General features: G+C 41.8%; 1 protein-coding gene across 3 annotated transcripts in view; it reads left to right on the top strand.

Annotated features, from left to right (window-relative positions):
• Nucleotides 1-22,791, top strand: part of KIF13B (kinesin family member 13B) — a 120,782-nt gene that overhangs the window by 29,425 nt on the left and 68,566 nt on the right. For 2 of the 3 annotated variants that reach the window (XM_038130312.1, XM_038130310.1), the window contains exons 3-6: nt 18,655-18,670; nt 20,171-20,231; nt 21,872-21,964; nt 22,577-22,757. In XM_038130312.1, coding sequence (XP_037986240.1) covers nt 18,655-18,670; nt 20,171-20,231; nt 21,872-21,964; nt 22,577-22,757 — 351 coding nt within the window. The remainder of the gene's footprint in view (nt 1-18,654; nt 18,671-20,170; nt 20,232-21,871; nt 21,965-22,576; nt 22,758-22,791) is intronic. The other variant, XM_038130311.1, reaches the window with a different exon arrangement.

The raw sequence follows: 22,791 nt of genomic DNA, 5'->3' as shown, positions 1-22,791 counted from the left end.
AGCCTTGGATAACTTAGTGTTCTCCTTGGTCATATCCATGCAGTGGGAACAATGCAGGAGGCATCAACAGACTTGGGATTCTTTTATTTTGTTCAAAAAATAAAACAATAAAGGAAAGCTTCACATTGATTCCATCTGTTTCTCAATCATCTAGTGTATGTTGATGGCACAGGTAGCTGAGTTAATGTCTTTTGAATCACTGGGCAGATGCATTCAAGAACCCAAAGCCAGCCTGATCTAAGGTTTATAACATTTAAATGTAGATATTTTTAAAATATCGTGCTGTGGTAGTTTGATAAGATATGTTTAAGAACATTAAGCCAATAAATTCACTGGGCTTGAAATACTGTCTGCTTCACTGTGTATTGGTAATTGATAGATCTCTGGGCTCATTAGTTAAACTAAGCAGGGTTATTTTGTTTAATTTTATTTGCATCAAGTGCAGGGATGTTTATGTGTGTACTTGTCCATGGTTTTCTTTCTAACAAAGGGTTGTTTCCCATTAATGGCTGTGTCATTTGAAAGGTTTTCATATTGGAAAAAATTACATTTAGCAGTTGAACTTAAAAAAGCAGTTCCATTGGAGAAGAATAAATAGGGGAGGATATTGAGAGATATGATTTTTTTTTTCCCCCTGGTAATTTCTTTTGGGTTTGCTCAGTGATTTTTAGGCAGGCCAAGTCCTCTGCCTGATTTCTGAAAGGAGCCCTGGACTTGACACAAGCCAGGACCCTTTGAAAGTCTAACAAAAGAGCTTGAGAGTTTAAAAATCACTCTCTTGGTATCAGGACCCACTTCAGCTTAAAAATAAAAATCATAGTAGGTATTCCTGATGTTTGTAATGTGCATGGGTTACAAAGGAGCTGTGGGGAATTGCAGAACTGGCAGCCTTTCAAGCAGCCTCTTACAATGCAGCTTTATGCCTGTAACATATTTTCTCTTCCTTTCTTTTTGCAAGTCATGTTTTAAGCACATTTCATTCCCTTTCAACTCTGGAAGGCAAATGCAATGTTTGAAATGCTGTGTTGTACTTGGAGAGGCTGGATTTCCCTCTTATTCTGTGAAACAATAAATGGAAACTTGCCTGTTTGGAATTGCACAACCCAACTCTTCCCCCTGGGAGCATTCGGTCATTAAATTCCTGATGGGAAAATTGAAGTTCAAGGGTAAAAACAGAGGTGTAAGGAAGCAGATGTATGCAAGGAAGGGTTTTTGTCAGGTATTTGCTTTTAACACAAAGATATTCTGAAGCTCTTCTGTGTGGGCCAAGTGTTGAAATTTATTCCAGCTCTGATTCTTGAGAGTTTACAAAACCCTGTGTCCTTTTGGTTTCAGTTCTACCCAAAACCAGGTGGCCTTGGGTGCCTGGGCAGTCAGGTGAGGCTGCATCCCAGTGCTGCTCCAGTCTTGCATGAATACTGATTTATGGATTGTACTGGGGGAGGAGGGAAAAAACAGCACAGAAGTTGCTCTTCCACCCCTTTGATTTATAATTGTGCCACTTGTACAAAGTGCTTTATTCCCTGGAGATTGATTTCCTGGACACTGTGACCAGCAGTGCTTTGCTGTCACCCCTCAGTCCAGCCCTGAACCAGGGCTAGGGCAGGTTGTCCCCAAGGATAAACCCCTCTGCTCATCCTAAACATGGAGTAGTGATAGCTCCTACAAGCTGCTACTGATTAATTAAGCAAAGAAATTGGCTGTGATGAGGCTGCAGTGACAGTCCATCATTCAACATCCTGTCTTCACCCTGTGCTTAAAATAGCACCTTAAATTTCTGTATGGCTTTATTTTTATGGGAGCTAGTTAGGAAATCCTGGATTGCACATTCCAAGAGCGTGGGCAATTCGAACAAGGGCAGTGCCTGTTCCTGCAGTACCTGTAGAGAGGAATTTTCGGTGTCCTGTTTTCCTGTGGCGTCAAGTGACCAAACTGAGTATCCAGCATCTTCTCTGTGTTTGTTGTTATGCTTGGACAGACTCATTCAATCAGCTGCATGAATGAGCATTTAAGGGTTTTATAAGCCAGAGTGGACAAATTATGGTAATTAGACATCTTGTCTATTTTGTTATCCTGGCTGCAGAACAATAATGAGGTTAAAGGGATACTGTCAAGGTGACAAAGGTACCAGACTGTCTTTCCTAAAACCTGTATTTTTTCTGCTGTATATATCTGAATACTTTGATTTTAGAGTGTTCTTTCTGCCTGTAAATAACTTCATGACATTTAGAGGCAGAAACACTAGAAATGTGTGGTGTGAAATCCATATAAACTTCCTATTTCTTGGAGCTTGTCTCTTTTAAATGCGGTCAAATAACTTGACAGTCTCTGAAGTTAATTTTATACAATAGGTCACCTGTAATGGTTGTAGAAATTCGTATCTCACTACTGAATATGGTAGACATGCGTTTAATATTACAGAGAACAGAATGCAGTAGAAAAATGGGTAATTCCTTAGGATGTTGCTGCTTAGGAATGCCAATGTCTTTTATATGAGCTTTGCTAAATAATTGTGTTTACGTGGCTGAGAATTTGATGCTCATAATCAGAGGTGATTAAACAAACAAAAAAAATGCACCCAGCTAAAAGCCAACCTGTTTAGTAACATCAAAAGTGGATAAATTAGCTGATATCATATGTTAAAACCAAGCCTGTGTTCAAGGAGAACCAAAAGGAGTAGCCAAGGTCAGCAAGGCTGTCCTGAAGGCTGATTTTTGAGGAACTCGCTCAGCTGGAACATGTGATCTGAACTTTACATCAAAATCCCTTAGCTTTTTTTTCCTCTCCTGTACTGTGTCAGTTCTCGTGTTTAGTTCTTACAGTGTCGCAGGTTTTTATCTGAAAGCCTGATACTCATTTTAGCCATGATAAGTTTCTTTTCTTTTTGTCAAAGTCCTTTCCCTTTGAAAAAAAAAATGCTGAGGGAAAGCCACTTCTTTTACCCACCACTTTCAGGGCTATGTTTTGGGGAAAACAACTGTTAACCAACTATTTTTTTGCAACACAGGCATCATCCTAGGGCAGCTGACCTTGGATAGTCTCCCAACCTGCCTGCAAAATAAGGACTTTGCCTTTCTTGTTTCTGTTGGCAGCAGCAGGAGGAGGAGGAGGAGGAGGATGATAGTCTGGTCTGTCTAAAGGAGTGGGTTCCAACCCATGTTTTTAGGGCTGGCTGTGGGAGGGGGGCATGGATGTCCTGCACTGTCACTAAAGGCTCTGCAGAAGAAGGTCCGCTGTCTTTAAATGCAGATTTGTTCGTTTTGGCCTCACAGGCTCTTTTGAAAATTGTGACGGTTTTATTAAGTGGAGGGGGAAAAGCTGAAAAACATTTGTAGATGGTGTAACAGCCAGAAAACTTCTGTCTCACTGTGGCTCCAGCCACGGGCTGTGTGAGACAACCAGCAAGAGGAAGGAATGTGGAAAAGGAAAGTGTGTGTGGCTGTTCAGACTGATTTGATTTTACCCTGGTGCCTGCTCATCTCCCTGATCTCAGCCCTGTGCTCCAGATGAGCACACCAGGCTGGTGACTCTCCGAGATAATTTTGGCTGTTGATTTTCACCCTCTCCCTTTAGAGAGGAAATACTGGGTACATGTCTGTGTTTTCCCTCCCTGGTGCAGCATACTTGCAGTTTGTCTCTTTAAATCTCTTCTAGCTGCTGGTGTACAGCAAACTTCTTGGTGAAGTTACTAGTTTGGGGGTTATTATTTTTTCTCTCACTTACTGCTTTTATGACTAAATGATGGTTTGTAGTGCTGGACAAAGTGTGAGCTTTGTAGAACAGCTAATCCACAAATACTCTGTAGTTTATTTTTAATCAGACTTGTGGTCAGTTTTCACATAGTAACTTTCTTCCCTCTCTGACAGGAGTCCTCCTTTCCATTCCCACCCCTGCCCCTACTAAAACAGAGGCTGGCCATTTAAGATAATGTTTTCTTTAGCAACTTGTATGTGTGGGTAGGTTTTGTTTTGTAAGGAACTGTTTGGGGGAGTTACAGCAAGGGAAGCGTCCCTGTGGAAATGAAGATGGTTGAGTTTATTTGATCTAAGTGGGCAAAGAATTGTAACAAGGAACTGTTGTTAGAAAACATTTTTTTTTATGGTAATGGTACAAACGGAAAGGAGGGGAGAGAGGAGCTGACCTTCAAATTCCATGTTATGTTCCAAGTGGGATTGTTGGGTTTTTGCAGATTGTTGGAAGCTGCTTTGTGACTCTGAGCAATGCAGCCACCAGGGAATCCAGCAGGACGGTTTTAGAGGAATAATTTATTTAATGATTCTTGTTTTGTCGTTCTGTATGAAAAGGTGTGTGCTGAGCATTAGATGTATAATCTTTAATGGTCAATTTAGGATTTGGCTTCCACCTTCTTAAAATGGTCTGATGTCTTTTGGATTTAGAAGAATAAAATATGGGTGATTATAAGAGCAGTTGCTTCAGATTGAGAGTAAGTCAGTCCTGTTTATCTGATAAAATTCCATTATCTGCCTGTTCATCAACATAGATACTCATAGCTGCTCTGTGTAATTCAGGATGAGCAGAAGGCATTGTTGAGCACATATCTCATCTCCAAATATCATTCAGCGTTAGCAAAAATGATGCATTTCTTGGTGATATGTGTGTTGAAAATAATTAAAAGAGCTTCTCAAGATACAAGTAGACATCTGCTTTTATTCTTATTTTAGGGAACTGCTGTGCTTAGTGCTAAATCATGATAGTGTCACGTAAAGTGCTTTTGCATGTGCTGTCCCATATGAAGTACAGTCATGCAGGCTACAAGTTGCATCTAAAAGCAAGATATTTTTCAGCCAGAAGAGAAGAGCAGCAGGCAGCCTGGGAGTTCAAAGTTAGAATTCAACAGGAAACATCCTTTGGTTCTGTTCAGTGCACATGAAAGCCTCACATCCCATCCCTGTTTATGAATACCAGCAGCTTGCTGTGTAGCCCACACTTGCAGGCTAAAAATAACTTCTTTGCAATGCAAACTTGGCATCAGGAGCTGACAAGTTTATTTGGTATCACCTTTAGGTGTTTCTTCTTTTTTTTTTTCCCCCAGGGAAATTAATGGCTCCTTTACTGTGTATGTGAACTATCACACTGTTTAATCACCGAGACCACAAAATATGAAACTCTTTTCCACATGGCACGTACGAGAATTCGTCTTCCAAATAGATCCTTGGAAAAGGAAAAGACAAGTTTTAAGTGAAATCAGCTGCCAGCAAGTGTCTGGTGCTGGTGGCTACTGTGGAATGAAAGAACAGTGTGAGGAGGTAAACATTAGTTCAGATGTTGGGTGGAGTTGATTTTTTGGTCTTGTTTTAGGTTTTTACACGTCTAGAATTTCAACTTTCTGCTGAGTGTTGTGCCCCAAATGAGCAGAACTGGTGTGGAACACAGGCTGTATTTCCCTCATAAAGAAATGATACAAAATTTGCTATAATTGTGGTATTGTAGTGATGGTAGATTAGATTAAAGGTTGCAAGAGTGCACAACTCCCTGACAGGAGGTTGTAGTGAGGTGGGGGTCAGTCTCTCCTCCCAGGTAACAAGTGACAGGATGAGAGGAAATGGCCTCAGATTGTGCCAGGAGAGGTTTAGATTAGACATTAGGAAAAAATTCTTTGTGGAAAGGGTTGTCAAGTATTGGAACATGCTGCCCAGGACAGTGGTGGAATCACCATCCCTGGAAGTGTTCCAAAAAGTCTGGATGTGGCACTTGGGGACATGGTTTAGTGGTGACCAGGGTGGTACTGCTGGTTGACAGCTGGACTTGATGCTCTTGAAGGTCTTCTCTAACCTTTATGATTCTACAATTCCACATTTAAGTGAAGAATTTAGAATTACTAACAAGAAATTCCTCAGACTCCTACAAGGAAATGAGATTTTTTTTTTCTCAGTTATTGGGGGTTTTCTCTCTTTAATTAAATTGTTTTTGACAGAATTTGCTGGTGACAGTGTTTTTGCAGGGCTGTAGCACATGGTCAGTGATGAGAATGGATATATTTTGATATTTTCCTCAATGCCCAAGTATCTGTTTTGTATTAATCACTCATGGCAGTGGGAATCAGCACAGGAGTCCCAAGTTTTAGTGATGGATTGCTCTGATCACTAGGACTTCCTATAAAACCACTTTATTATGGTGACGTTCAGAAAAGCCAAACAACTGTTGTCTTCATCCAGGATGGGCATTGTAGATGTTTTGGACCATTGAATTTACAACATTAGATCTGTCCTGCAGTTGGAGCAAAGTTATTTTAGATTAGATCTAAGAGGGTTTTGAAAAGCGGTGGTGAGGCCCTGGCACAGGGTGCCCAGAGAAGCTGTGGCTGTCTCTGGATCCCTGGAAATGTCCAAGGCCAGGCTGGATGGAGCTTGTAGCAGCCTGAGATGGTGGGAGGTGTCCCTGCAGAGTTGAATGAGATGACCTTTAAAAAGTCCCTTCCAGACCATCCTGAAATTCTTTTCTGAGTGACTACATGAGACTCACAGCCCTGGGGCATAATTTCTTGTTATCCAGCTCTGTGAATCCCTGTTCTGTCTGCTGTTTTCCCTATTTTCAGCCCCTTTATATTGTCTGAGTGAAGGGAAGGTACTAAAGAGCCACAGAGCCGCATTTGTGCAGCACAGAACACTTGACCATACAATGAACTTTTAATTGGCCTGAACTGAATGTAACCCAGCACATGTGTAATGTCCTCAAAAGGACTTTTTAAAAAAGTATCTGCAACCATAAACAGCTTTTGCTCCAGAAACAGTGTTGTGGAAGGGTTTAAGTCTCCTTTTGGGGTGCTTTTTTTTGTTTGAGGGAGAGGTGTTGAAAAGGATTTCAAAAGAAGAAGGCATGCTGGGGAGATAACCAGCTCTGGGAATAAGAGCAGCACAGGAAGCGAATCCATGGTGTTGCTTGTGGGAAGCTCTTAGAAGTAATTAGGGATAAGAGTGAGGCAGGAGGAAATCTGGTTTACAGCTGTGGCACTTTCAGCAGCAACTCTGACCTTGTCTTGTAGGAGCTTTGAGGCTGCTGGGGAAAGATTTGCTGCCAGAGCTCCTGGGTTTTACCTGAATTCCCTTGGAAAATCCTGCAGAGTTTAAGTTCTCATGCCGTGGCTAAAGGCCCTGCATCCCTTCTTCACTTCAAGCACTGCAGAAATAATGTGATAAAAGTCAGTGATAGACCAGAGGACTCGTGTTTGCACTTTTTAGAAGCCTAATCTAATCCTGGAGCACCAGGAGCAGTCTCCCCAAGGTGGGAGTTGCATCCTCCTTCTATCACTTCCCTGCCTGTCCTGGGACAGCAGGAGGGTTGGTAAAAGCCAGCGAGTCTCTGGCCAGGATCCAGGCCCGGGAGATTGGTTGGCAGGAAAGTGCACGGTGGGATTTAGTCTGACACAATTTACTTGGCTGAAAGGGATAAGTGATGGTGCACGGTGCATGTTTCACCTTGTTAAATATCTGCTGCCAGAGCATGAAATGATAACTTAATCCCTGATTGCTCCCTACAGCCCTGCAGGCCATAGTCTCTGGAAGAATGTTTGTCAGCCAAAAATGATGTGTAGCTTCACCAAGCCCAGTTTCAGTGCCTTTTCCAGCTAACTCCTGAATTAATTTGGGGCCAGATGGTTTTGCACTCTTGATGTTGTAGCTCCTGCACTTGGTCCCACCAGTCACACTCCTCTGCTAATGCCTGTTCCTGACTCCTGATTTCCCCAGCATGAATAAATCAGCAGCACAGCAGTAATGATCAAACCCTTCAGCAGCTGCCACATTGGTTTTTTGGGTGCTGGGTGTTGGTACGAGTGTTTAGTGAAAGAATTTTTTGTACACAAGAATAACTGTCATTGGAGCGAGAAGTAAGGAATAAAAGCATATTCAAAATTATCTTCCTAATTAGATTCTTCATGTGATTGCCCAAATGAGAGTTTGAAGTTGGAACACAATGGGCATGAAAGAACTGCAGTGCTTTGAAATAGTTCTGTAGTGTGTTGACTCAAGACTAGTTCACAAAACATTTCTTACACTTAAAAATGACCACAGCCATTTGCTGAGGTGGGAGGGAGAAAAATAGCCAAAGCAGATGGGTAGGTTCATCATGTGGCCAAAAGATGCATTTGGGAAATTCAGGGTGCAGAGGAATGCTACAGTGAATCAGCAACACCTGTTTAGGAAGAAATAATTAGGCTTTTCCCACCAAATAATGAAGGGGTCTCTCTTTCCTTCTCACTCCAAAGATGTTATTTTTTGTCTGCAGAACAAGTTCTCAATGTAGATCTGTTCACTTCAATGCAATTCTGGGTTTAAGCAAATATTTAATTCTGCCTAGAGCACTGTGACTTTTTTTTTTTCAGCAGTCTGGAGCCATTAGCAGGGCAGATACAGGACATGGGAGCCGAGCTGTCATGGTGAAGGCTTGCCTGTAATTTTCATAATATGCTGTATTTTGCCTTTGCTTTTCAGCAAACAGGTCAATTATAGCTTATTTCTCATCCTTGTGCTGGGAAGGAAAACCAGCTGATTGCAGTGGTACACTGAGGATAAGGATTGCTTTTCTAGGTCAGCCAGAAGAGAGCTTGATTCAAAAATGTTACCCAGGAAAGCAGTCCTTTCTTGCTTTCTTTGGGACTAAGTTTGTATTTATTTCCTCATGCCGGGTAATCCTGTGGTAAGACTTCTGGAGTTAGATGGGATATTGGAAAGAAATTGAAATAATGGAATTTTAGAATTGTTTAGGTTGGAAAAGACCTTTAAAATCATGGAGTCCTACCATTAGCCCAGCACTGCCAAGCCCACCATTGAAACGTGTCCCTAAGCACCACATCTCTGCATCTATTAGATCTCTCCAGGGCTGGTGATAAGGATATTGATTGCTACCTGATTCCTTATCTCCAAGCTGTCAGTCAGGTTGTCTTAAATGGGTTGGAGGAATATAGACAGCATTGAAAGCTTTGATCAGGGAGGGTACAGAGTCTGTGCTCTTGGGAAGAGCAAAAGGCAGCATGACATCATTCTTTTTTGAAACATATAAACACTAATTTTACTCTAGCTGAATGTTTGAGGCTTCTAATACAGGTCAGGCTTTTGTTGTAGTGCTTTTTTGGGGATGCCAGTGCCTTGACAAGCTGCTATTCTCGTTTGCAGAATGGTTCAGATGAGTTGTGCTGTTCTTTCACCTCCCAGGCTCCTTGGATGCTGATGGAGGGTTTGGGTTGAGAGCACCCAGATCTTGTAACAGCCTCTGGGTTATCACTGTGATCATGGAACGTGGATGTGCTGAAGTGAGGAATTTCAGGGTTACTGAATGGTGGAGCCAAGACAAATCACTTTTTTATGCTAATGACCAACCTTTCTTGCCTACAGCTCTGATCTTCTCCCTCTTCCTCATCCACCATCCATTAGATAAAACATCATTTGTGGTTTCCAGTTTGTTTGTATTTTAAATACTGCTTGAATCCCTCAATTGGAGCTGGATTCAAAACAGGCCGTGAATAGACTTTACCACATGAAAATAATTCTCTGCTTAGCAGGCATCTGGTTCTGGAGGCACCAAAAATGACCCTGAGGTACAGAGTGTGGCACTGTGCATGCATCCTCTTCATCAGCTGGTGATTCAATGGTGCTGAAATTGCATCAAGATTCAGAAAGTGACAGGCTGCTGTACCCAGTAAAATTCCCAATCTCGTAAATGCCCTGTGCATGCACCAACCACACTATTAAGATTGATTTCTTTACAAAATGTAGCCACAGCAATGTTCCCTTTTGAACTGCTGCCACTTCAGACATTTCCTACTTGCTTAATGCCTGGTGGATGTGGTAAAGAAGTTGGAGAACCAATTCCAAAGAGAGGAAGGGGGAAAGTCCTCCTCTCCACTGGAGGACAAGGCAGACCGGTGGAACCAAAAAAGAAAGTGAAGGAAGCAATTTAACTTCTTACTTAGGCCTCAGGGCTGGAAGGTGTTTCCCAAGTTGCATTGGTGATTATCTAACACAAATTGCCTGGACAGTTGTGAGATAAATGACTGAAAGTTCTTTGGGGATGTCAAAAAATGTTGACTGTCAAGTGTTATGAGTACAGAGCTGCCTCATGGTGTCGGTCATTCAGTACGAGAGTAGATGGGGAATGAGCAGGTACTCAGAGACACCTCTTCTACACATTTGTACTTGGAGGGAGTTATTGCCTATTTAAAGGACATAGAAAACATTACCAAAATTTTCAGAATGCTCTTGGTGAGGCATTTGTTTCCCTGAGTTAATGAGTCCTTACAGTAATTTTCTTAATGTGGAATGATTGATTATTGTGAGGGTGAAGAGCTTGTGGGCTGCTCTGGAGCCTCCTTGGTGGTAGACCCCTTTGAACTCCTGCAAATGTCTTTTTTTTTTCTCTTTTTCTCTTCTTTGTTTGAAGCAGAGGGGGGCTGAAGGAGATTTTAGAGAGAAATTGTTCCCTGTGAGGGTGGTGAAGCTGTGGCACAGGGTGCCCAGAGAAGCTGTGGCTGCCCCTGGATCCCTGGAAGTGTCCAAGGCCAGGCTGGACAGGGCTTGGAGCAACCTGGGATAGTGGAAGGTGTCCCTGCCCATGGCAGGGGGTGGAACTGGATGAGCTTTAAGGTCCCTTCCAACCCAAATTGTTCTGGGATTCTTCTTTCTTCAAAGAATTTTGGGTGCACGCATTTATATTTAGGTACTTGTGTAAATATTGCGGAGTCCATGGAAAAATCCACTCTTTCCAAATGATTCTGGTTGATGTATTTGTGTTTTCAAGGAAAACAGAAACTCAAACTGCTGTAAGGTGGAGACTCTGATGCGTTTATGGATTGGGTGATACAGCTGGGTGATCTACCAAGGGTGGAAAACCCAGTCTTGGTGGACCTGAGAGAGTTCTTGAAACACCCTTTCAAGGATCAAATTCCTTTTAGTTCCAATCTTTTCCCTTCCATAGTGCCCAGGAGATCATTCTGGGATTAATCCTGTGTGCCAGTGGCTTGGCTGAAGGTTATCCTGGATGTGAATGCTGAATTTGTTGATGTTGTAGAACAAGATTACCATATATTGTATATTTTCTTGTACATGCTGCTCCACCTGCCATCATTTTCCATTTGGGATCTCCTGGAGGAATTAAAAAGCTGCCACATCCTAAGGAGGCATTTTCTCTCCCTCTCATGGCTATAAAAAGGTAGCTATAGCCCACTTGATTAAAAAATACTGTAATTCACAATAGTAATTGGAAGTTTGGGGACTGGCTGTTCACCAAACATTCTCTAGAGCACAATAGGATCCTGACATCTGAGTATTTACAAACAAAAGGATAAAGTTGTAATCCCCTTGTCATAACATCAGCTTTATGGGATCCATGCACCGCTTGAATGTGGTCAGGACTAAGCTGATTATTGTACCAACAATACAGAAAATTTAGCTCCAAGTACAAAATACCCCAAACCCACAAAGTTGCTGCTCAGCCCGAGTTCTTGGTTTGGGACTTTTTTTTTTTTTAAATTATTTTGAATGAGCTGGCAAAAATTAGTTTTGTCAGTAGAAACTAAGTAACCGCCAACTACGCCTGGAATGCCTTGGAGCACTGGAGGAATTTTCCAAGGAACAGTGATTACCTTTGTTCCTGTTGGCTGCACAAGTTTAGGCTTTGAACTGTGTATGCTCTTTCACAGTTTGGTGGTTGTTTTTTTTTTTTTTTTTTTAATGTATTTGGGGATTTTGTTTTAAAGAGGCTGTTTCTGATTGCAAAAAAATCTTTTGCTCAAATAGGGCAGTGTGGTTTTCTCCCAAAGAACTTGGTATTGCCATGGATGTAAAAATGAGACTCTGTAAGAAAAATATTAATTGCAGGACATCAAAAAAAATTGGGGTTTGGGGGGCCTGAGCATTTTGATACCACTTGGCCTGAATGTAAAAATGGGGTGAAAATATTTATAAGCTGTTATAAGTTGTGAAACCCAACAACCTTAAGTGCTTTACAATCTGAAATATTCTGTGAAAATGGATTTCTGAGTATCATAGGATAAGCTTGAAGTGATCAGACTTGATTTAGTTGACTTTTCCTCTCATTGTATATACCTGACAGCAGCAAAATGGATTGCAAGAAGTATTCGTCTGATATGCAGAAGGAGAGGAAACAGCTTCTCAGAGAATTCTAATTTTTGTTATCTGCTATCATACTGCTGCCTTTTGGTTATGTCTGTGTTAGTAAAATCATTAAATCTATTCTCTGCATTTTATTTCACCATTGGCTGTTGCCTTTTTATGCCATGAAAGAAATTCTGCAGCTGAAATTTAAACAATAAAACTCTGACCATTGCAGTGCTGGCTCTTCAAAATACTTTGTTCCGAGTCCTCTGTTCATACAAGAGAAAAAAAAAAAACAACAAACCAAAACCCCCACAAGCTACCAATTAAAGGATCTGCTTCAGAAAGGTAACTGGGCTCCCAAACTTCAAACAAATCCAAGATATTCCTGATATTTTTTGTGTGCCTCCTTTGCATCTGCTGCAAGGCCTTGAGACTTTCTGGTGATGGAGCTCTTCAGTAATTCCTGTACCACTTATCAGCTTCTCCACTCTAGGAAGGTCCTGTAGTGCTGTGAAGGATAGGGAAGCTTGGACATCATAAGCCCAGAATAAAAGACTCTGGGTTGTTAAATCCCATCTCCTGTTCAGGCAGGTGTCCAATGCTGAGGCAATGAGAGCACTTCCTTTGGAATTCCACCTTGTCTACACCCAGTATTTGCCCTCTGAGATATGGCCAGGGGCCATAAAATTATAGAAAATCCTGAGCTGTAAGGGGCCCACCAGGATTATTAATCCAAGCCCTGGCCCTGCACAGACACCCCAACAATCCCACCCTGTGCATCCCTGAGAGCATTGCCCAAACACTACTGGAGTTCAGGCAGGCTCAGGGCTGTGCCCATTCCCTGGGGATCCTGCTCACTGCCCAAACACCCTCAAGATCCAAAAGCCTTGTTTGAAGGATGAGTTTACTTGAGAAACCCTTCAGTCCATGAAATCCATGATGTTCTAACCCACTGCTTTTCAAACAGAGCTTAATTTGCTTAGCAAAGCTCAGTGCTGAGGTTCTGGGAATGGGATATTTGATGTCCCTGAGGTGCTCCTGGCTCTGCTGTGTTTTGAGTAGAGAAGCTCATGGCAGGTGAGAGAGAAGGAACAAGGGAAAACACCTTTCCTTCCAGTGGAAGGTATCACTGCCAGGGGATTGCCACGGGATGATCTTTTAGGTCCTTTCCAACCCAGATCATTCTGTGACTCCATAAAACACTGTACAGGAGTGTCTTAGGTCACAAGATGTGGCTGGGGGTGTGTATTCTGTTGCCATCTGTTGGAGGTGGGCAAGTTATCTTCTGTTAATTGAGCAGTTTCCATATCTCTTCCACAACCAATCCTTCCTCCGGGAGATCTCTTCTGTTAACGGGCAATGAGTGTCACTGCAGGGCTGATAAAATTCCATCATCCCACTGGGAGATGCTCCACCCAGGGGGAGGAGCCAAGCATTCCTACCTGGATATAATCTGAGGTTTGGAACACCACAGCATCCTTTTCCACTAGTTTCCCAGAAGAACAAGTTTCTTTTCCACTAAATTCCCAGGAAAAGACCAGGCTCATCTACACCACCACTAGACCTTCAGAAGAAAACTACACTCTTCTACAGGATCACTGTTTCAACAGATCCACATCTATCACTCCAGGAAGACTGCAGCCACCATTTAATCAGACCACTACCAGCACCCTGACCAACAGGGTGTCAGGTTATATTCTGAATCTGTCAGTGTTGTTTTGTATTACTCCACTTCTATTTTAATTTTTTTCCCAAATAAAAACTGTTATTCCTACTCCCATATCTTTACCTAAGAACCTCTTAATTTCAAAATTATAATAATTCAGAGGGAGGGGGTTTCCATTCTCCACTTCAAGGGAAGCTCCTGCCTTCCTTAGCAGACACCTCTCTTTTCAAACTGAGACAAGGAGCCACAAAAGAAACTGTGCTTCAGGGTTTTTCATACCAGTGCTATTTTGAGCCATACTTAACCAAGGAATGAAAGGAAGGAAAGATTTGAGGGGATGACAAACTCTGCCCAATGTAACTTTAGTTCTTTGATTTCAGGGAGTATTGGTAAATGATGCTGTTGTGCCTGTCAGAACCTAGGATAGTTATTGTACAGCTTCTATCTGCAACAACTTATTACTAAAATCCCAGAATTCCAGAATGATTACATCTAAAGAGTAAATTACTGTTACACATCATGTCAATTTTATTTTTAATAATAATATTATTTTAGGCCAGCTGGGAACATAAAGGTGTGGCCTTACAGAGTGATCCCTGGGAGACACTGACACCTTTTCACTTGTAAACCCCAAGGAGTTTTTTTCCCATCAGTTTCTTTTTCTAGTTGCATTTTTAGCTGCTTTCTAGAGTTTATGCTGCACAGTTTCTGCTGCAGGGTATAAAATAGCACTAATTACACTGGAATCCGATATGGTTGTTTTTGCAATGGTTATGGAAGATTAAAAGTAGAAAGCAATAAGAATTTCTGGAGAGATTTGCTGAGACTTTCTTGATTCATAGTTGGAATTGTTGCCTCTCTCTTTTTTTTTTTTTTTCCCTAACCCTCAAATTTGTATTATATTTTGCTAGTGCAGGAAGCTTCTGAAAATGACAAAATGTTATGTTTCAATTCCATAAATCCAGCACAACCTTGTGCCACTTAGCAGTATCACTCAAAATGTAGAGTTTGAATGTCGTTGCTGTTGCCACAGGAAATGTTCTTTTTCAAAAAATACTGAGAAGAAAACCCATGCCTGACATGTCAGCTCCTGTCCTAGAGATTCTGGAGCTCTTTCCCCTGCTTCCTGCCTTGCCACCTCCCACCTTTCTCCTCCCTTTGCCCCATCTGCCAGTTTCTGATTTAGACAAGAAGGGAGATGTGCTGTGACTGATTTAGAGCATGTGCTGATTTGCCAGCTGGCTGCTATCTTGGAGCTGGGGGTCAGCCAGACAGAGGAGATAAGGGCTGAGCTCTGCTCTCCCCAGCCAAGGTTCACCTCTGCTCCTGTGCTGGGGTGTTTTCCCCCTCATCATGTGCACAGTCTGATACACTTAGGCTTACTAAACCTTTCTTCCCCCTTTTGAACACGGAAAAACTGGATGTTACTAAAATGCCACTATTAGCTATGGTTGAACAGTTTATTGTGTTTGGATATGTAATTTAATTATTCTATTAAAAAACTGAAGCGGTAGTGGTATTGCACATGCACTGATGGTCTCAGCTGGGACTTGCTCTGATTTTATTCATATTTTTACATTGTGCTTGAGATCTGTGGAACCACCAGAATGTTCATAAAAAAGCAAGTGTGTCCTGATAAAGAAGCTGGATCAGGACACGTTTACACTGTGTAAGAGATAGTTTAAACAGAAATTATTAGCCAAACTTCATGTCTTCATTCACTCTCAAAACACTCTATATATTCATGGTATCACCAAATTATTTGAGTTGGAAAAGACCTTAAAGATGATCTCGTTGCAATTTCTCACAGCAAATAAAATACTATTAAATGTAGGATGTTGTTTTGGAGTAGTCTTCCTCCTTTTTTAATTTTAGAATTAAATTAGATGCATTAGATTCCCTCTACTTCTGTTTGACATTGAACTGAGAAGAGATAAAAGAAGGGAGTTGGCAAATTCCTGTCAGACTGGATACAAGTGAAAACAAGTAGCTGGAAGCATCTCAGTGACATCCTTCAGTGGCTAAAAGATAAGTTTTCCCTCCCTGCCTCAGATGCTTCTGCTGTATCTGAGATGGATGTGAATTTTTGGCTCTTGGCCGAGGAGCTGCCTGCACCTCGGAATGGCTGCATCCTTGGGGATGGAGAGGGAACTTGGGACAAGGGATGGAGGGACAGGACACAGGGAATGGCTTCCTACTGCCAGAGGGCAGGGATAGATGGGAATTTGGGATGGAATTTTTGGTGTGAGGATGGTGAGGTCCTGCCACAGGATACCCAGAGAAGCTGTGGCTGCTTCATCCCTGGAAGCTTCTCTGTGCCAGGGCCTCCCCATGAGGAACAATGCCTTCCAGATATCCAACCTAAATTTCCCCTCTTCCAGTTTGAACTCATTCTCCCTTGTCCTGTCACTCCAGTTCCTGATGAGCAGTCCCTCTCCAGCTTTCCTCTACCCCTTCCAACACTGGAAGGTGCTGTGAGGTCTCCACACAACTTTTCCAGGCTGAACAGCCTGAAATTCCCCAGTCTGTTTCCTTAGGGGAGGTTCTCCAGTCCTCTTATGAACCTCATGGCCTCCTCTGGACTTGCTCCAGCAGTTCCATGTCCTTCCCATGCTGGGGACACCAGAACTGTGTGCAGTTTCCAGGTGGGGTTTGACAAGAGCAGAGGGGGAAAGTCACCCTCATGTTCTTGGCACATGTTCCTGCCACGTTTTGTTGTAGGAGATCCTTCCCTGCCGCGTGGGTGGTGCTGTTCTTGGTATTTACCTTTTCCTCACCTCTGGGATGGACAGGAGCACTTGGGTGTGAACACCCAGAGTGTCCTTGCAGCCAGCCAGGCTGCTGTGGGTGCTTCATTTCCCCATCGATTCAATTCCCAAGGGATTTTGCATCAGCCTAAAAATCTTTTCATGGGTTTCTGGGCCCAGCACGCAGCTGCAGCATTAATGGGCTCATGTGTGCACAGCACAATGTATGTGATGCAGGCTGCACCCTTAATGCTTTCCTTGGGGAAACATTTGTCCCATTTATTCTCTTTGTGGTCAAAAGTACATCACACAAGCTGCGGCTCTGTGTAGCTGTGCTGTGTCCCAAATGTTGCATGCTGGGTTTTGTGGGGCTTCTGTTCCCTCACGTTTGGATTAAGCAAGACCCAAGACCTGGGTTTGTGTGTTTGTGCAGCTCTTCAGAAAATGAGATCCTTAGCTCAGACTAAAGGTCTTAAGTAAAGCTTGATGATATATAGCCCTGTGTAATCCATAATCTTAAAATTGTATCTGTGATAGAACTTCTCAGATTATATCCTTATGGCTGCTTTAACCCAAATACTCAATAATATGCCCTATATTGAGGGCTGGGCAGATCAGCTGGGTTGTTGCAATATAATCCTGCCTTGGAATTGGGCTGGGGAATGTGAGCAGAGCTGTCACATCTCTGAGTGCTAAACTCAGACTCTGAATCCAGGCTTGCTGCTCCCTTTGTTTTACAAGGAGAAGGTTTTTGTAGGAATAGTAATTAACCTGCCCTGTAAGCAGAGCTCCCCTGAAGGCAGTTTCCAGTGAAATCCTGCAGCAAAGTGCTCCATGAGCATTTCAGAGCACAGAAAGTCATGAAAATGCTCCTTTGTCTCTTTGAGGGGGATCCAGAGGGGCTCTCTGGAGTCTCCCGTGACTGGATCAAAGCCCCAGTGAGGAGATTCCCTCAATAAAATCCACCCAGGAGCAATAGCTGAGAGTCCACACCAAGCTGGCTGCCAAGGACCTCGGGAGAGCCTTTATTTCAACTAAGCCAGATGGCAGAGGAAAAGGGGTCATGTTGTCATTGCTGACTTGGATGACCCCGTGACACGGGGTGACCTTGACTTAAATAATCATCCTGCTCACCCAAGTGCCCGTCGTTCCTGTTCTGTCTAACAGATACACACAGCAGATCCAGGCACGAGTAAAAAGGGGTGATGGATTTGTGTAATAAATAATTGGTTTTGAGAGACAATGCTCAGGAATTACTATTTTTAAACTTGCTTCTCAAGCCCTGTGAGCAGCAGGAGCTCTGAGGGTAATCCTGTATGGCTCCCATGTCTTTCTCCTGCTCTGTTCAAAAGAAATCAGTGTTTCTTGTCACAAGACTTTACTCGCTGCTGATGTCAAGAGTTTCCTAATGTCATTTGGAAGGTCCAGGACAAGGGGAATATCAGTGGCTTTTTGTGTGTTTACTGCTTTTCTCCAGCCTCTGATGTGGGGAGGCTGCATAACCTGCAGTCATCTACTGGGGCCGTGCTGGTATTTTAAAGGTCACTCCAGTAATTTTGTGCTTGCTTAAAAACAAACAAACAAAAACCCCCAAACTTCTAAATTCTACACATAACAGAGTAGAAGAATTGCTGTTCTCTGCTCATTCCTTTGGGGAAGCAAATGTTTGCTCTGCTGTCCCAGCAACCAGAGAGAGAGCTGGGTTGGGCAAGCCCAAGGGCTGGACTCTGAAATTTCCTCTTGAATAACACTCCTGAAGTTCCTGTTCAAGTGGTTTTGGAAATTTTTGTGTTGCTTGGGTACTTTGTTTTTAAGAGGTAGTGACACCCAGAGAGAGGGAGAGGTGTCGCAAGAAAAATAAACCCGTGAGAGAGTGAGAAAGACATGCAGCATGAGGAAAATCATTGGCTTTGAATTTTAAATCAGCTCTGAGCAGCATCTCAAATCTTGCCCCTGAAAAGGTTTATAAAATGACTTGGAATCTGTAAGCAAGGAGAGATCTGAGGAGAGAAATGAACTTTTAATACAGCATTCCAATGATTAATGATAGCACAATTAAGCTGAAATCACTACAACTAACAGTCCTTGTTTTTCTTTTCTCTCTTTTTTTTTTTTTTCTTCCCCTGACCTTGTACCAAATCCTGTCCACTCCTGATGCATTGGGGAACAGCAGAACTCACCCAAAGGTAAGGGCTTTTATCAGTGTGTGAGAGTTGTCCTATCACTTGCTCACTTGTGGGTTATCCAAACATTAAAAGCATTTTGCAGAGCTCTGTTGCTGCTCAGCTGCTGAGTAAGAAACTCAAAGCATCTCCTTGCTGCAGAAATGCTCTGTACAGCCCGTGCCAAGAAATGAGTCAGAGGAACAAATGAGAACATCCACACTCAGCACTGCAGACTCTGAATGGAGGATATTTGTTCTTTGTGGGCTTTTTAAAAGCATTTTCTGGTATTTGTGTTAAAGCAAACTCATTTTGTTTTTATGGTCCCGTGACTTCGTGCTTGTCCTGAAGACTCTGCCCTGGCACATCAGGGTTCAGCTCCATGGTTGTGCTCATACAGCCAGTGGTGTTTTACTAAATGTTCTGAAGGCTTGGGATGCTTTAATAATATGTTTAGCTGTAAAATGAATTCAAAGTAAAAAAAAAAAAAAAGACCACCTTAATTTTTAATACACAAGTTGTTGTTTCCTCAGTTAGAGGATATAAAATAACTACTTTATCTCTTGATGCTGGCACATCAGTGTAGTAAGGGGAGGGGAAACAATGTCTTTTTGAAGATAAATTATTTAAATTTCAAGGATTTTGCTATGTTAAGCATTTTCATAAATGTTGGTAGTCAGCAGTGTAACAATTCAGGACATTCCAAAGGGGAAAGAGCAGCTTCCATTAAGTTTAGATGGGAAATCCACAGCCAGAGAGCTCCACATTGCACTTCCCTTTTCCTACGTCCTATAGAATAAATTTTGCCCATGTGAATGTAGGTCAGACATTACCCTAATTAATATTTTTTCTTGCAGATACATACCCAGGGGAGCTGTTTTTGCAAACATCTGTCCCAAAATATACATTGCATTATTTCAGGTCATCTTTCAGGACGAAAGGTGCCTGTGGACCTTGTGATGCATTTATGGCAAAATTGAAAATTTTCTATTAAAAACATTATGGTGCTGCTCTTTTCATGATAAAACTGATTTGCTTTCTAGTATTCTTTGCAAATATTAGACTTTGATGGCTGCTTTGGTTTGTCGTGGAATGTAAATAAATACATACTCCTCTTGTATGGAAAGAGCTGCCTACCCTAAGGCTTGTTTTTAATTTATGCAGACAAGAGGCACGGGGAGATGGGAGGCAGAAAGAGCTAGAGGACATCTGTCAGTTTGCAAAAGAGAAACTCTGGTGAAAAATGCATTGCAAAGATGGGTTTGGAGGGAGAAATGGAGAGGTCCTTGACATCCACTGGGTTGGCACTTGGAGAGTGGGGAGTAGGGTTGGCACAGAAAGGAACAAATAGAAACAAGGAACAAATAAAAGCATGCAGGAAAATGAAGTGTTTGTTTAGGCTTCAGACTCCTAGAAAATAAGGAATTCCGTGGGAATGTGTGTTGAGTTCAGAATGTCAGAATGTGAATAACGTGTTGGATTTGGCAGTAGCTGTTCTGAGGTGTCCTGGTTGTTTCCCTGCAGGTGTTTGCATATGATCACTGCTTTTGGTCTATGGATGAATCCGTCAAAGAAAAATACGCAGGTAATAATATTTACTGTGGTTTGGTTGTCTCCAAGTGGGAATGATCTGATTAAAACACAGTCCTTGCTGCAGGGCACAGGCCATATGGCACAGAGTGCTGTCCCTTCTATGACTGGCTGCTGTCAAAAAAGGGGAAGCCTTCAATCATTCCAGTTTCTTTTCCCTAAAGATGACAATAGCAATGGGCAGTGCCACCCCTTTGCAGTGCAGAGAGTGGAGAAACCCAGCACAGTGATGCTTTACTCCTGTTTACAGCTTTATTTAAAAATACTGCTCCAACTCCATCATTTTAAATGCATCAAACCCATTTATTTCTTTTGAGGAGCATTGTTATCTGTAATTTCATGTTTTTCAGAGCTGAGGGGAATTTGATGTCATAGTAAAACCTAATAAAGGAATATTAATATTAATAATAATAAAAGCCTCATTTCATTTAAGTGTATGTGAATTCAGATGCTTTAGTGAGAATGTGTAATGTATTCAATTAAAAGTTTTCTATGTATTAATATTATGCATTTTGGCATATAGTTATGGTAAAAAATTAACTGTATTTGGACTTATCACTCCTGTAATTTATTCATTTCATCGTTGTTATCCTTTAAAATTTGGGATCAGTTGAACTTAGTATTTATTTCATAAAAACCATAAGAAAAATCAAAGACACACGCACTTCTTAATTTTAATTTCTTTAACAAATAACTAATGAATAGTAGCCTGTCAAGGCGCTGAGAAAAATGTGACACTTTCAGCCATACAAATTACATAGGAATATTACATGCTTTGTTTCTCAAACTAAAGGTGGTGCCTATATAACTGATATTTTGGTCTGTTACACAGTGGAAGTGTTACCCCAGCGGAGCCTGGCACAGCTCTTGGTGCTTTTGATGGGGACTTTAGCATGGATTTGGCTGTAATGATAGGAACTTCAATGAGAGAAAGGAAGAGCTTAAAGGAACATTATTTGAGAGGACTTTTTGTTCCATAAAGTTCTGTCATGCCTTGGTCAGACTTGAGTTTTTCTGGTTGTAAAATTAATTCTGAAGATAAATTTTGTTCAAGTAGTTACTGCCCAGGTATTTTAAGCCTTCCTTCCTCTGCTTGGAAAAATAATTCCAAAAGCTCCAAGTTCCATTACACCTTACTTTTTGCCAGTGCAAAATACCTGTGAATATCCATATCTTCCACATACTTGTGATTCCTTCTCTGCAAAAACCTCCTTGTGGTATTATCCACAGTAAATTTTTCCAGTGCTCTGCTGATTCCCTTGGATTAAAATCAACTGACTGTCATTAAAATGTACAGCTTGAGTGTATTTTGAGGAGGTGTCATTGCCCAGCAGATGAAATTCTGCAGTTGGTCGTAGATTCTCTGCTGATAAAGCTTCTGAGTATGAACCTTGATAGGATATTTGCTTTAAGCACATCCAGGTATATCCATGATAATCCCAGCCCCTAATTTTTACAGCAGCATCAATCTGGAGCACATCTTCTGCTCCTTTCCAGGGAGCAAACACTGGATGGGATTTGGGCAGCAGCAGCAGGAAAGCCTCACAGCTTTTACCTAATTGTCAAAGAATCCAAATTAAAGTTCAGAAAGGTCTTGCTGTGTTACAGTGTTGGCTTGTGTGTTCTGTTTTCTAGGTCAAGATGTTGTTTTCAAGTGCCTTGGAGAGAATATTCTTCAGAATGCCTTTGAAGGCTACAACGCTTGTATCTTTGCCTATGGGCAAACAGGTGAGTCCCAGAGTAAGGGAGAAATGTTCCCTCCAAAGCTGTGATGTTCTGGCTGGAGGTTCTTTCCATGGCTCTTGTGACATTGTTTGAGAAGAAATAACCCGCTAACGTAGATAATAAATGTTTTCCTCTTTTGTAACATCAGATATGAGGTGGGCAGGATGAGAAGCAAGGTTTTGTTGCTGCTGGCTACCCTTATTTCTCACACTTCATATGATAATCTTTGGCATGACCATGATCGTCCTTGAGCTCAGAGCATTGCTCAGATTTTCTGCCTCTGTGCTTAAAATAATCTTGAATTGTCACTTTAATGTAATATCTAAAGAGTAATATGAAGAGTTTTCTCATTAGTGGCTTGTCATCTGCAGTAAGGCTGTATCTACCTAAAAGTTCTCCAGCATTCTGAACCAAATTTCTTGTTTTCCTTTTCCTTTTCATTGAAATAATCTTTAGCTCAGTGGTGTTTGGGTTACTTTAAGGCAGGAAATGGAACAAATACCTTCTACTGAAATGCAAAAAAAAAAAAAAATTAACCTCTTTTATTTGTTATCAATATTCTGCACACCAGGAACCTTTGTTGCATGTTCTCTGATCACGGTTTCCCTCACACAGGGTCTGGAAAATCCTACACCATGATGGGTACTGCTGATCAGCCTGGATTAATCCCTAGACTTTGCAGTGGACTCTTTGAAAGAGCACAGAAAGAAGAAAATGAAGAGCAGAGTTTCAAAGTGGAAGTATCCTACATGGAGATTTACAATGAGAAAGTCAGAGATCTCCTTGACCCCAAAGGGTATGGAATTTGTGTGTGAATGGCACTGTAGTAT

This window comes from Motacilla alba, chromosome 3 (assembly GCF_015832195.1).
Source record: "Motacilla alba alba isolate MOTALB_02 chromosome 3, Motacilla_alba_V1.0_pri, whole genome shotgun sequence".
Classification (NCBI taxonomy): domain Eukaryota; kingdom Metazoa; phylum Chordata; class Aves; order Passeriformes; family Motacillidae; genus Motacilla; species Motacilla alba.
Note: the sequence above shows the minus strand (reverse complement) of the source record. Positions and strands in the feature narration are given on the sequence as shown.